Here is a 13,777-nt window from a genome sequence, read left to right on the forward strand (position 1 = left end):
CTGATGGTTTCCAAACGTCTGCAGTCTGAGCGTCGCGGTTCTCCCACAGGCGTCGTAAATCTGGACGTAAACAGAGGAAATGCTGATGACGATGAGCAGAGGGTCAGTGAACGCATCACGGCCGCTGAAACTGATGATAGAGGAGCAGAAACTGAAAGTGTTTGAGTGGAGGGATCAGTTAGAGACAGGAAACGCCTCACAACAAACCAGATCCTTCACCATGACATCACTTCCTGTCCTCGTTTCTCACAGCTTACAGAGAGCAAAACAAACGGAGCGTCTCATTACTCCACATGAAGAAGAACCCGACATTCCTCCTGACTAATGAAAGTCATATTTCAGCTGCAGGCGGACGCAGCAACACAAAGGAAATATTTCCAGAGCGGCTCATGATGAGTTATGGCTGCTGGGAAAATATTAATCATGTCAGATAAAAACGCCTTCGCTGCTTCTGAGCCAGAAGATTTCAGCGAGGAGGAGGAGGAAGAGGAGGAAGAAACGTCTTTCCCACAGAGAGACGGATTGTTTACGTCTGGACCAACAAGTCTGGTCAGAAATTAACCAGAAAATCCTGAGAAACGTTCTGTTGGGTTGAGAGCAGCAGTTATCAGAAACACGTCTGTCCTCAGCGGAGCTGGAAGATTTTTACTCAGGTTTTAATAAAATCAGCAGAGAAAACTGAGAGAAAACAGGAAAAACAGATTTTATTGAATAAACTGAACTGAAGGAGGAGAAACAGTTTAAATACAAACGTTTCTGGATAATTAAACCTCAGATCAAAACTGGGGGAAATTTATTTTTATAGTTAAAATTTGTTTAATGAACTAAAATACAAACAGATATTTTCCTGTTTGTTTCATTTTTTCGGTTAAAATTTATTGAGTTTATCCAACAATTATGGAAAAACCTTCAGATAAAAAAAAAACTAAAAAAATAACAGAAAATGCTTTACTCTAAATGTTTCTCAACATTTTAGACAAAGTAAAGCAACATTAAAGAATGTAGATTTAATTTCTATAATAAAATATTCTAATCCTAAATGTTTTTCATCATAATTACAAAAATAAAGGTTAATTATTCTGTATGTTTCTCTGAGAGATGATGTTATTAATAAACTTTCTATAATATTCTCATTTTTCTATCTGTTGTTAAACAGAATCCAGCAGGAATCAAATTAACTTTATTTAATTCAGAAACAATCTGTATTAAATGTGTTTTTCATTTGATGAAAACGTTTTATTATGAATATTTCTGCATGGATAAAATAACTAGCAGCGTTTTCTTCAGTGTGTAAAGAAATGTTTCTGCGTTCAAACATTCATTTCTCCGGTTGGTCCAGTTCTTCATGTTCTGATCCGGTTCTTTGGATCGTCTCTCGCTGTAAATCTCTCGGCTCGTTTCTTCAAACAGAAGCGTCGTTGTTCTGGATGCGGGTCTGGACCGGACCGGACCGGCTTCCTGCTGCCAGCATGGAGGTCGGTCCGACCCGGTTCCCTCCGTCAGCGTTTGCTTTCTGGGTCGGAACCGACGGTTCTGTGCATGTCTGAAGAAAACTTGAGTAGAATCAGTCGTGGGCAGAGAATCCAGATGATTATGATGATTCTGTTTGTAATAAGCTGCTTTGTTTATCGTTTCCATCCACTCAGTTTGGATCCTCCATGAACCCACAGAGGGTCAGAACTTTACATTCGGGTCGTCCTCCATGCCGCCGCTCTCCTCCTCAGGAACTCGATTCTCCAGCTGGAGCTTTTTGGATTCATCAGGAAGTTTTCCTGTTTTTCTCTCAGACCGTTTTGAGTTTTGGTTTTCAGGGTTTTGTCCCTCCCAGGACGCCGTACTCACTACATTCCTTGGTTTGTGATTGTTGGCTCTCGGTTCTGTCCCACCTGGTTCTCGTGTCCATTAATCACCTCCCAGCAGTGGGAACCCAGCCAGTTTCTTCACCTGGTTGCCAGATCCTAACATCCTCCTCCAGGTTTTATTCACTCCCAGATGTTGTCCAGCTCCTGAAGTTTGTAATCCTCTCAGTAATTATTCACACCAACTCCAGATTTCCTTTTTCCTGTCTCCTTTTGGTCCAACAGAACAAACATGAAGCTTTAGATTATATTAGATTAGATTAGATTAGATTATATTATATTATATTAGATTAGATTAGATTAGAGGATGTTTCCTGTTGTTTCTGTTTTTATCCTCATCCGGTTCTTAAATCTCAGAACCGCTTCGATACAAGCAACATTTTCCAACTGATATTTCAGAGGAGGTCACATGACCTTTGACCCCTGATTCCTCCCTTCAGCTGTTTTCCTTCCTCCAAGTTTTCCTGCTGCTTTCGATTTAATTTGCTGGCAGATTATTAATCTGTACAACGTTCTCATCAGAGGAGATTAAAATCTGTTTAAAGTTAAACAGATTTTAGAAGCTGGAGGATTTTCAACAGAACAGCCTTTAAAAGAGCGTCTTCAGTCAGAGGCTCCTTTGAACCGCTGGAACACTGACCTCTACAGGAGGTGCTTCCTGCTCAAAGCCACCAAACAAATTTAAACATCTGATTCATTCTCTATTTCCTGAGAGTGATGAAAGTATCTTTAATAACTTTCTACATTTGATTTCTCTTCTCAAAACTGGAAAGACAGGAAAACATGTCACTGATAGAGAAGCCAACAGAGTCTGCTGGGCCTTTGACTAGACCAATCTCTGCTCTGATGAGACAATATTTATTTCTATATGTATCAAATGTTTTGGCAGGTTCAGTCCTCCATAGAGAGGAAATGTTAGCAAAATCATAAACTGCTTGAATAATTTATAACTAAATGACAGAAATAAAAGTTTTTAAGTGTTTCAGCAGGAACAAAATGAATCCAGGTGTTGGAACTGATTTATTCTGATAAATTAAATAAATATTATTGTAGCATCATGAACATAAAACAAGAAGTTTAAATATGTAATAAATACAAAACATACACAAAATATAAAAACTTTCCCAGAACTGGAATTTTAATAACTTACAGCTTTAAGAAAGTAAAAATCTTTCAAAAAGCTGAATATGTGTTAAATGTACCTGAAACTAAAGAAAATATTTTTAAAAATGTAACCAGAAAGTTTTCAGAAAATAACTTTTAGTACAAAAAACATTTAGCAGAACAATTAGCTTAAAAACAGATTTTCTAAAAACTAAAACCTTTTTTATTAAAGATGAAAAAGATAAAACTTGTTTGAATTTAAGGACAAATGAATCTCCTGTTAAACATCAAACTTCAATTTCTTTTAATTAAAAAACAACATAAAATAAATAATAATCTAAAAAATACATAAATATTTTTGAAATAAACCCAAAAATGAATATTTTCTTTTCAAATGATGAAATCAAAATAAAACTAAAATAAATAAATGAAAGAGAAAAAATAATAATTTAAAGAATGTCAGAAATTTCCCTTTTTAATAAAAAATAAAGCTAGAATAAATAAATGAAATAAAAGTTAGAACAGAAATCATATCAATGTGCTTTTTAAATAAAAACCAACTAAATCTTTCCACCAGACAGCAGCAGCTGGAGGATTTTACCGTTTTGTGATTGGCTGTGGTGAAGCGGCGCCGTCCAATCGGACGGCTCAGGCTTCGGCCAGGCAGCTCATCACCTTCATCATCAGCTGCTCCTTCCTCAGCTTGGAGCTCACAGGGATTCCTCTGTTCCGGAGCCACAGCAGCAGAGAGCGGCCGCTCAGCCCGGACCACTGCAGGGAGGGAGAGCGTGATGTCATCAGGCAGCCATGACATCAGCGCTGACATCACACTACAACCTGATGTTGGTATTAACGTTGAGCGAGGCGCCGCCGCTGCATCGTCCATCACTGTTCATCCCTTTGGGATTAATAAAGTATTTTTAAGTTTGCAGCGCCACCTGTCGCTGTTCATCACTCTAACACACTGCGATACTTCACCCTGAGGACGGCTCCATGTTCAAAACCTGCAGAGTTTACTGGAGCTAACGGCGCTAAATGCTTCCAAAGTTAGCAGGAAAGCTAAGCGCTAAGCTACAGTTGGACAGAACCTTTAAGGTCCAGTTTACAGCCGGACTCCAAAATAAGAGCTGATAGGAGGATGGCTGCTCTCTGAGCCTTTAAATCAGTTTTTCTGCAGAACCGGGTCGGTCTGCAGAACCGGGTCGGTCTGCAGAACCGGGTCGGTCTGCAGAACCATGTCGGTCTGCAGAACCGGGTCGGTTCAGAACCATGTCGGTCTGCAGAACCGGGTCGGTCTGCAGAACCGGGTCGGTCTGCAGAACCGGATCGGTTCAGAACCGGGTCGGTCTGCAGAACCAGGTCGGTCTGCAGAACCGGGTCGGTCCATCTCACCTGGTTGCTTCTGGCCATTTTCTCCACGTCGTCCACTGAAACTTTGGACTTGTTGGGTTTCTCTTTCAGATCGAAGCCGACCGTCTGGACAGAGAACCAAACAATCATCTTAAGATTTTAACAAAATGATCCCATTCAATTCCCTCTAGAACCAGAACTAACCGGACCGACCTTCCTGCTGGCGGCGGTCTCCCTCTGCGGCGGTCTCGGTTCTGATTCGGTGCTGCCTTCAGGGCCGGCCTCTCTGCTGGTTTTCATGATGCTTCTGGGGACGATGCTTTCGGGTCCCGCTGCCTTCCAGCGGTCGGCGGCCCGTTCGGGTCGGACGGTCCCAGAGGTTCTGCTGGGTTTGGTTCTGGGTGGGATGATGATGGCTGCTTTCGCCTTGAACACCGGGCTGAGGCTGGAGATCCGGGTGACCCTGGACTGACCCGACGGCTGGGGAACGGCGGCGCTCCGGCCTTTAGGGCGGCGGGCGAATCGAGGGACGATGAGAGGAGGAGGAGGGAGGGGCGCGGAGGAGGAAGAGGAGGAGGAAGAGGAAGGCGTGGCTTGTGACCCAACAGGCAGCGGCAGGGTGAGTCTGTGTTTGTCCTCCGTCGCTCCGCTCTGCTGCTTCTGGACTCGCAGCAGAGCCACGCTGAGCCGGCGGGTCGGGTCGTTGTTCCTGAAGATGGGAACCAGTTTGGGAGGCGGGTTCACTGGGACCGGACTGGGCTGAGGAAGAGGAGGGAGGGATGAAGCCGGCTGGAAGTGTTGGAAGAAAGAGGAAACGAATCGGGAGTGGTCCGACTGGTGCTGGTTCTGACTGGAGGACGGGTGGGCCGACGTGGACCGGTCCTCTGGACGGTGCCACAGAGAGTTCCCAGATCTGCTTCCTGGAAGAGCGCCGCCCTGCTGGGAGAGGGGGACCCAGGCGGGCGGGGCCGCCCGGGAGGACGGAGCAGGCTGGGACAGAACCGGCCTGGTGGTCAGGTTGATCTGGTCCGAACTCAGAACCTGAGGAAGGAAACGATTCACCTTCATCATCTGGAGGTTCAGGTCCGATATCAAACCTTTAGGTGACGAGTGACGAGAATCAGCATCACACCTTGAAAACATCCAGTTGGGTCCATGGAAACTACAGCTGGGTTGATTAATGCTCCTCTCTTACTGAGGAAACTGTTAGAAGTGCTTTGGTACCACCTGGTGGTCGGAGTGTGAACTACACCTGGTTCACAAAGGGCCGACCGCCTGAATGAAGCTGATAAATAATCTTAAGCAGGTTTTTAATGTTTTCTGCATATGATGATATATTATAATAGACAGCATGGCACCAAAATCCAAACAGTTACTTCTGATTTTGGGTTTGAAGGTTTTTAGCAACACTCAGATTACTAAAACAAAAACTAAATAAATACATATTCATCAGCAACCCAGCAAATACTTTACAATATACCACAGATTTACCGTCACTGTTGTGGCCCTTAGCTGTATCTTAAAAACCATAGTGATGAAAATGCAATGGCTGCTGGATAATGTTCTGATTCAATAACCAAGAACAATAAACAAATCAGCATACTGAGAGTGAAAAGTCTGTTTCATTCCCTAAGTGCCTGGTGTATCTGATTAGCATCACAGCTAAATTTACCCTAATGATGGACGCAATGTTTAAATTTATAATCTCTAATTAACATTTCATTGAGAATATTCTAATGATTTTAATTCTGAATTTATTCTGAGGCTTTCCGACGTTTTAATGAAAGGAGACGGAGGTGAAAATGTTGTGACCTTTGACCTTGTTCCACATAGTGTATATATTTCCTGAATGTTGCTGTTTTCCAGAACATCTGGTTTTTCCATGCTACAAACATGAGAGCTGAGGTTAAACTGAAACATCTGCAGGTCTGTGGCTGTGATTCTGGACGGTACCGGGTCGCCCAAATACGGAGAAACAATCATTTAAATGTAACAAACTCTGAAACTAATTTAACAGAGTAACAGGAAGAAAAAGATAACAATCTGATAAAAAATAATAGTGAAGTTGATTTTTAATGACTTTCTTTTAATGAGGACAAAAGGAAAAGTGAAATAATTTATTCTGTTCAGTTTCACCTTCCAGGCTGAAAACCAGCAGAAATTTCCACCTTTGAAGTGAAAATAAAACGTCTGAGCTCAGAAGGAGCTGGGCTGAACGGCATGAATATTTTAGCCCGACTCTGTGGGAGCTGAATTCGTCTCTGCAGAGTTTCTGACGGCCTTCTCCCTCCTCTAACACTCTGGATGAAGGATGGCTTTAATTTCAGCAGCTTTGATGCTCAACCTGCAGGAAGATCTGCAGCTGCTTTATGGTGGCTGGCTGCTGCTGAGAATCGCTTTTATTACGCCGCATAATGAAGGATATTCTGCATTAAAACGAGGATTCAGTGGGTTCAAACCTCATGAGGAGAAACTCCTTTCACTCCACTGATGTCAGGAACATTAATTCATATGACGCAGAGGAAGAAGCTTCGCTGCACTGAGGCTGTTAAACTGTCTGAAGGTTTTATTGGCTGGAAACGCGCGAATAATCGCGTTTCCTGCAGCTTCACGCTCAGCAGAGAGGATTCAGGAAGCTACAGGAACGACAGGGAATAAAACCACGTCTCTTCTCACGGTTAGGAGACACTACCTCTATTTATTTACATCCTAAACATTCAGATTAATAAATTACTGAAAAAAGAAAAAAAAAATTTCCTTTTTTGTTTCAACTTCCACAAGGGGGCAGTAAAGCAACAGCTGCTCCGATTTCACACTGGGAATCATTTTCACCCAGAACAATTAAAGGATGCAGTAAACAAGCTGCATTTTTATCTCTTTTATTTTTTATGTCATTTTTATGGGATTATTTTCTGTTTTGCTGGAGAGAATGTTGTTATTAATCATCATTGTTCTTGTTTATTGTAGGACAAACTGTCAGCTGTTTTTGCAGCATAAACATAAAGTTTGAAAGTTATTTATTTCCTGTTTGTCTTGTTTTCTCAGAGCATCGTCTCCTTCCTCTCCTCCTATTGGCTGCTGCCTGGGCAGCAGTGAGCGCGCTCAGTAGGCTCAGACAAACCCACTGAGCGTTGGGCTGCTGTTGTAATTAGTTTCTGTTCGAACTGAATTAGTTACTAATTTACAACTGAATTAGTTACTTTTCTAACTAATTCAGAACTAGTTACTGTTGTTGACAAAAAAGCATCTTTTCCCTGAAGTTGTTCAAAACTGAAGCAACAAAAAACTTTTTTGAACAAATTAAAAATATGAAGAACAAAGACATGAGAAATGATCCCAAGTTCAGAAATGATTTAAAGTTTATCTAAAATAATTTGGAAGTTGGTGTGAAAAACGTTTTGCAGACTTTGAGGGTTTTCTGGTTTTAATAAAATAAATCAGATGTTTCTCCTTGACCTCAGTGATCTTGTGTATAAAATCACTTCTGGCTAATTATTTACAGAATGCAAAACGTTTATAATTCTGTTTTAGAAAAGTCCTGACAGTATTCTAAGTTTGGTATTGTTGCAATTATAAAAAACATAAAATTGCATAAAATAAGTTTTTTTATCCTGTCGATGGCAATAAGACTATTATAAAAATACAAAATATTTTAAGGTACATTAAGAAAAAACCTGAGAGTAAATTAAATTAAATTAAATTAACTATACACTCTCATGTGATTAATAACTATTAAATATTTAAGTTGACAACCGTCATAAAATATTCAATGAATAGATAAATAATTAAATTTAAACAAAAAGTAATACTTAAACAATTTTAAATTCAATAATGAATTAAAAATAAATTAATGAAAAAATACAACTTCAATAAAATTGGAGATTTCTTTGTATTTTCCTCCATGTTTTATTTGGTTGATGTACCTAATAACTAATTATCATATTTCTTTTTAAACTTACTGGTAAAACAAACAAACAAAAACAATATTTATGTTTCTCAGATTTCTGAGGAAAACAGAAACATTTAGAAAGAAACAAGAATTTATCTAAGAATTTAAAAAGTTAATTTTTTCAATGTTCACTGGGGGAAAATAACTTTACTTTTAACTGCAGCGCTGCAGCTCCTACCTGCATGGAGGCAGCGGTGGTCAGGCCGGCCGTGGGGTAACTGGGTTTACTGGTCAGACGGGTCGGGAAGCCGCACACGCTCTGCAGCCGCTCTCTGCTGTCGGCCAGGAAGCGGGCCAGCGCCCCCTGCAGGTCGCCCCGGGGGCAGCGCTGCACGGGCTGCAGGCGGATGCAGCTGAGAGGGTAACTGAGCGGCGGGAGTGAAGGGAGGACGTTTGGTACCATAACAGAAATAACAACAACAGTAATAAAGTGTTTTAACCAGTGATATCTAGTTCAGGATTTCTATGCTCTGTGCAGCTTCTATGTAGCGAATCTACGTTTGGATACGTGAAGACTTTCTCTCCCACCGGTCTGAAGTAGACGCTGCAGTAGACTCCGCCCCCCTGAAGGTCCGGCAGCTGGTAGCCGTACTGGGAATCAAACCAACAACCACTTCAGACCAGTCTGGGTTCTACAGAAAAGCAGAGCGAGGTTCTGACAGTGCGGGCCGGGTCGGGCGGTACCAGGCGGTTCCAGTGGTTCTGAAGGTCTCCGTAGGTCCTGAAGGGTCCGTCTCTGGGCAGCTGGCGGCTGATGCTGATGATCTGACCCTTCTTCATGCTGCACAGAAGAACAGCCATAAACACACAGAGCAGCGGCTCCACCTGCTGGCCAGAGGCAGCATTACACCGACCCGATAAATCAGAACCACAGAGGAAGGCTGGATTAGATTAATCTGGATTAAAACATCACTTTAATAAGACAAAGTATTCGAGTCAGGCTAAGAAAAAACATAAATTATGGGACATAAAGCCAGGAAGGTATGAGAAACACGTTCAGGTGAACCGTAGAGTCATTTTACGACATAAAAGTCAAAATGGTTCATATCTCATTTCTAGAAACATTTTTACATCAAAGAAGTCTAAATAATAATTATTTTTTACTTTGGATATTTTTTGTGTCTGAAATAAAGATTATCATCATCATCGATAATAATAATATTATTATTATTACTGGCAAAATGTTTAAATAAACTGGGAATAAATGTGTCATTTTATGACAATATAGAAAAAAATTACTAATAAAATGAAAAATTTAAAGTTATATTTTGGTAAAAAATAAATAAATTCTACATTTTTTAACTCAAATTATTACATCAACCGGAATGAGATGAATTAGTTTAGAAAACCAGTCAGACGGAGCAACTGGGAGGGACTGGGAACGAAGTGATCAGTTTCTTATTCTGGTTCTGATGCGCTGTCAGGTCCAGGACTGTCCACCAGGTGGCGCCTGCCCACCTGGGCAGGACGTGGCACCAGACGGCCCCCCCAGTGGAGGACGGGTCCAGGATGAAGTCCGGGTCGCTGCAGAACCTCTGGAGGACCGGCGCCGGCAGCCCGAGCTCATCCAGCTGAGACAGAGACACAGACAGGTTCTGGTTCTGGTTCTGGTCGGCCCGCTGCTCCCCTCAGGACTTCCTACCGTGGGCGGCGGCGTTCTCACGGCGCTGGCTTCGATGCTGAGGCTCAGCCGACCGCCGCTGGTGTTCATCTCCAGACCTGAACCAGAACCAGAACCGTTAGCTTTACCGGGCCGGCAGAACCTGATGCTGCAGAGGAACAAGAAGCAGAACATACTGACGGCGCTGAGCGTCCCTCTTCGGGTCAGGAAGTCTGCCCCTGCAAACAGGACCAGTTCAACCCGTTTCAATCAATCAAACTTTAATAGATTTGATTATTGATAAACTTTCTGATCCATAATTTTTCTGAACAGCCTCCAGTCTGGATCTGGTACCGGAACCAGCACGACCCAATATGCTCTCTGTTGTCATGGAGACGCTAACAAATTTATTTTTATTTAAATAGACATATTTACCTTTTAAATAAATTATTTTTTTGACAGAAAACCATAATGTCAAGAAATAAACTTGATAAATAAACATTTATTTATCAAAATAAATACAGTAATTCTCTATTTTAATAAACCAATAAATATTCTCTGATTCATCAGTAAAGTGATTTAAATGTAAATATCTGGATATGAAAGATGAATTCATGACGTTTGGCTTCAACCTCAGGTGTTTCAGGGCTGAAGCTGATTGGTTGAACCCTGAGGGGGCGTGGCCTGCTCTGCCTACCTGAGATCAGGTAAAGTCCTGCTTTGTTCCAGCTGGGAGCCAAACGGCTGATCAGAGAGTAAGAGAGGCAGCACTGCAGGTCACCTGGAAACACCGTGTGAGGACCGTCCAGCTGCACACAGATAAACACACAGATAAACACACAGATAAACACACACACACACACACAGATAAACACACACAGATAAACACACACACATATGCAGTCAGGTGACCTCTGCTGGCTGCAGACAGTAACTACAGCAGCCTGATCTCACCTGCAGACGGTTTCTGATGGCAAAAGCCTGAAGGACGCCGCGCTGCAGGAAGTGGACCTGACAGGGAGACACGGGTCAACAAGCAACACAGCAACATGAAGCAGCAACATGAAGCAGCAACATGAAGCAGCAACAACATGAAGCAGCAACATGCAGGTCTGAACGTTCCAAAGTTGCCCTGATTGCATCAGAAGGGCGACACGCAGGGAGGATGAAAAGCTTCACTCTGAGCCAACATGTCCAGCAGTGACCTTCAGCAGGGTCAGTCTGAAGGTCGCTGCTCTTCACTCCGTCCTGGTTTTCTGCAGAACTTTCACTGACTGCCTCTGATGAGGACAGAACCGATTGGACTGACCGGGTCAGACTGCTGCTCTCTGCTGCTGCAGTTTGTTCAGTTCGTTTGGGTTTCCCTTCATCTGCAGCTGGTTTTACGTTCTAGAAACAATGTCAAAGAGGAGAAACTAAAGTCTTTGAAATGGGAACTTTCCCTAATCATGTTGAATCGGTTGATTGGGATGATTTCTAGAATCGTTTTCTGTTTTCAGTCACAGAGAGGCGAGCTGCAGCAGCTGCAGCGGCGCATGCAGGTAGCGTGTGAACAGACGGGGTGGCGTGCAACGTTTCCACGACAATCATTCATGTTCCTGTCAGCCTCACAAAGTCTCAATCTCCAGATCTGTGGAACAACAGGAAGCTGCAGCTGAGAGCGACAGCAGAACACGGCCTCACATTTACAACTTCATTCATCTGATTTATTTATTTACTTAGCTTTATTTATTTATTTTTTTTACATAATAATGATCCTTAGTCTATTACCTACATATTATCTAATATCATTATTTACTAGTGTTAGTATTTTATTGGATTTTTTAAATAATTAGTTGTAGTTTTACTATGGAAGTTAATTAGTTATTATCATTATTATATTTTTATTATCTTTATTTTCTTTGTACAGTTTGCTATGCTATTCAACTTTAATATTCAGCTCAAATTATTTATATTTAGACCAAATTATATGCATATATTACCAAACTTCCATCCATTTTCTGCCATAATGTTTCACACTATAATGCTGCTTATTAATGCCAATAAACGGGGGAGTCTTACAGACATGACTGCAGTGACGTCAGTGATGGAGTCCAGAGCAGGACAGGCCAGGATGTCCGAGTACAGCAGCAGCAGCTCCCTGTGGAGACAACATGGCGGACATCCTCAGCTTCACTTGTCTCAGCTTTGAACAGGTGATGTTTCAGGTGTTTACCTGCAGGTCTGGATCTGATTGGTCCTGGGCTCCTGCTGCTCTTCCTCCTGCGGACTCAGTGTGACGCAGACCAGCTGGCTCAGATCCGGAAGTCCGAGGAAGAACAACGACTTGGGCCCGACGCCGCTCATCCTGCTGAAGCCACACTTTTTTCTTCATATTTACTTTTTAAATTACATAAACTCTCCTTTTAATTCAAATTCATAACTTCTAAAATAGATAGATTACAACCTCTATATTGTAAAACCGAAAGTTTGTGTAAAAATTCAAACTCTTTAGTCGCATAAGCATAACATTAAAGATGCTACAAAGACATTAGCAAAACCAACCACTGTTGCGTTTTTTTTGTTGGGTTATGATAAAAATAAAACATTATGATACATTTAGAACTAATTTATAACTAAAGTCTAAAAGCTCTTCCTCACCTCGTTGACTCCTGAATTTGGTTAAATCAAGATAATCCAGCTGGGTTCAATCCAGCCTCGATTTTTAGCCTCGATTTTTCTGTCTAAAATAGTAAATTTACATTTACTCTTCAAGGTTCTCACATTTGTTTTCTATAAAAACTATTAAATTCAAACAGTAGTTCAGAATATATGAACATCATTCCAATTTGCTTAAAAATCTCAAAAACTTTTCCTCGAAACGAAGATGGGTAACACAAAGGACAAGTCCTCATTCCTTATTTAATCCATTGTGACTTTTTTTGTTTTTAGTTCAAGTTATTTTCTATAAATTCGCTCAAATATATTAAGAAAATGATGCTGTATTTCTCTATAACCTTTACTTACACCCATGTGGCTGTTGTCGGTATTTTAGTTAAGTCTGGTTGATTTTCTCTTCTGCCACAAAGTAGAGAATCTTTTTAATATAGACCAGCTTTGAGTTTCTGGGGCGCGTGTTTCCCGCCGGAAACTTCCAGTAGTTAAATCAAAGCTGGTCTGTTGGACAGGAAGCTCTGCTGTTAACAGTTTAGAAGCTGCTAATGTCCAGAGGAAATCCACATTAAAGCAGGCCCTCTGGCAGCACCAGCGGGTAACTCAACACGCATTACGTGAGGTGCGTGAGATAAGGCAATCCTTGCGTGAGAACTGGTTTCCTTGAAAACTGTTGAACTTTAGTGAACTTTAGCCTGCTATGCACCACAGCCCACAGCTGGGCGATGACTGACGTCTGTTGAGAACCAATCAGCGACTCGCTTTGTTAACGATATGGAAGTGGAGAACCAATGAGAGTACTAGAATAACTTTGAGGGCGGTACCAACCGCGCAAGGTTCTGCTTGGTGTCTTGAAGTAGCATTACTTGAACACAGTCGGACCAGAATAAACGTATTCTTTCAAAATAAAATCTCAACATTTATCAATCTAATTACATTATTAAGTGAATAGTCAACAACTGAGTCTGTAGTCTGCACAGAATTATTTATTAAATGGACAAATATACTTCCGTCTGGTTTTATTATAAAATATTTACTTAGCTACATCAACACCCAACTGTAAAAAAGTGGATAAAAATATTAAAAAAATGGAATAAAATAAAAAAGGGGAAGCCCCCCCAAAACATTTCTTAATAATCACCATTCATGTTAAGAATCTTAACCTATTAATATATTTGTTTATCTTTTTATTTATTCGTTTTCTCTTTAAGAACGTTTTAATTTTGAGCTATTTATCTTTTTAAATACCTTTATAAATATGTA

General features: G+C 41.2%; 1 protein-coding gene across 8 annotated transcripts; it reads right to left on the reverse strand.

The window, feature by feature from the left end:
* Positions 1-1,157: 1,157 nt before the first annotated feature.
* On the reverse strand, positions 1,158-13,773 carry LOC122824405 (uncharacterized protein C18orf63-like). 8 transcript variants are annotated; one of them, XM_044105070.1, is made up of 15 exons: positions 12,869-13,770; positions 12,078-12,212; positions 11,924-12,002; positions 10,817-10,873; positions 10,560-10,671; positions 10,060-10,101; positions 9,905-9,981; positions 9,721-9,833; positions 8,947-9,043; positions 8,771-8,853; positions 8,441-8,627; positions 4,518-5,354; positions 4,356-4,439; positions 3,565-3,734; positions 1,158-2,069 (listed from the first exon to the last, which is right to left on the reverse strand). In XM_044105070.1, exons 2-14 carry the CDS (start codon positions 12,206-12,208, stop codon positions 3,612-3,614), a joined length of 2,022 nt encoding a protein of 673 aa, XP_043961005.1. In that variant the 5' UTR covers positions 12,209-12,212; positions 12,869-13,770; the 3' UTR covers positions 1,158-2,069; positions 3,565-3,611. The 8 variants fall into 8 exon arrangements, with proteins under 8 accessions (XP_043961005.1, XP_043961006.1, XP_043961003.1 ...); XM_044105068.1 differs by lacking the exon at positions 1,158-2,069 and adding an exon at positions 12,503-12,585 and having other exon boundaries at positions 3,437-3,734; XM_044105071.1 differs by lacking the exon at positions 1,158-2,069 and having other exon boundaries at positions 2,867-3,734; positions 4,527-5,354; positions 12,869-13,768.
* Between the last annotated feature and the right edge of the window lie 4 nt (positions 13,774-13,777).

This window comes from Gambusia affinis, linkage group LG21, assembly GCF_019740435.1.
Source record: "Gambusia affinis linkage group LG21, SWU_Gaff_1.0, whole genome shotgun sequence".
Lineage (NCBI taxonomy): Eukaryota > Metazoa > Chordata > Actinopteri > Cyprinodontiformes > Poeciliidae > Gambusia > Gambusia affinis.

Bases quoted from the DNA above. Each gene is read 5' to 3' on its own strand.
- LOC122824405 (XM_044105070.1), bottom strand. From the start codon at position 12,208: ATGAGCGGCGTCGGGCCCAAGTCGTTGTTCTTCCTCGGACTTCCGGAT. The intron at 12,003-12,077 runs GTAAACACCTGA...TTGTCTCCACAG, and splicing joins AATCAGATCCAGACCTGCAG to GGAGCTGCTGCTGCTGTACT. The intron at 8,628-8,770 runs GTATCCAAACGT...CCCGCCGCTCAG, and splicing joins GTGGGAGAGAAAGTCTTCAC to TTACCCTCTCAGCTGCATCC.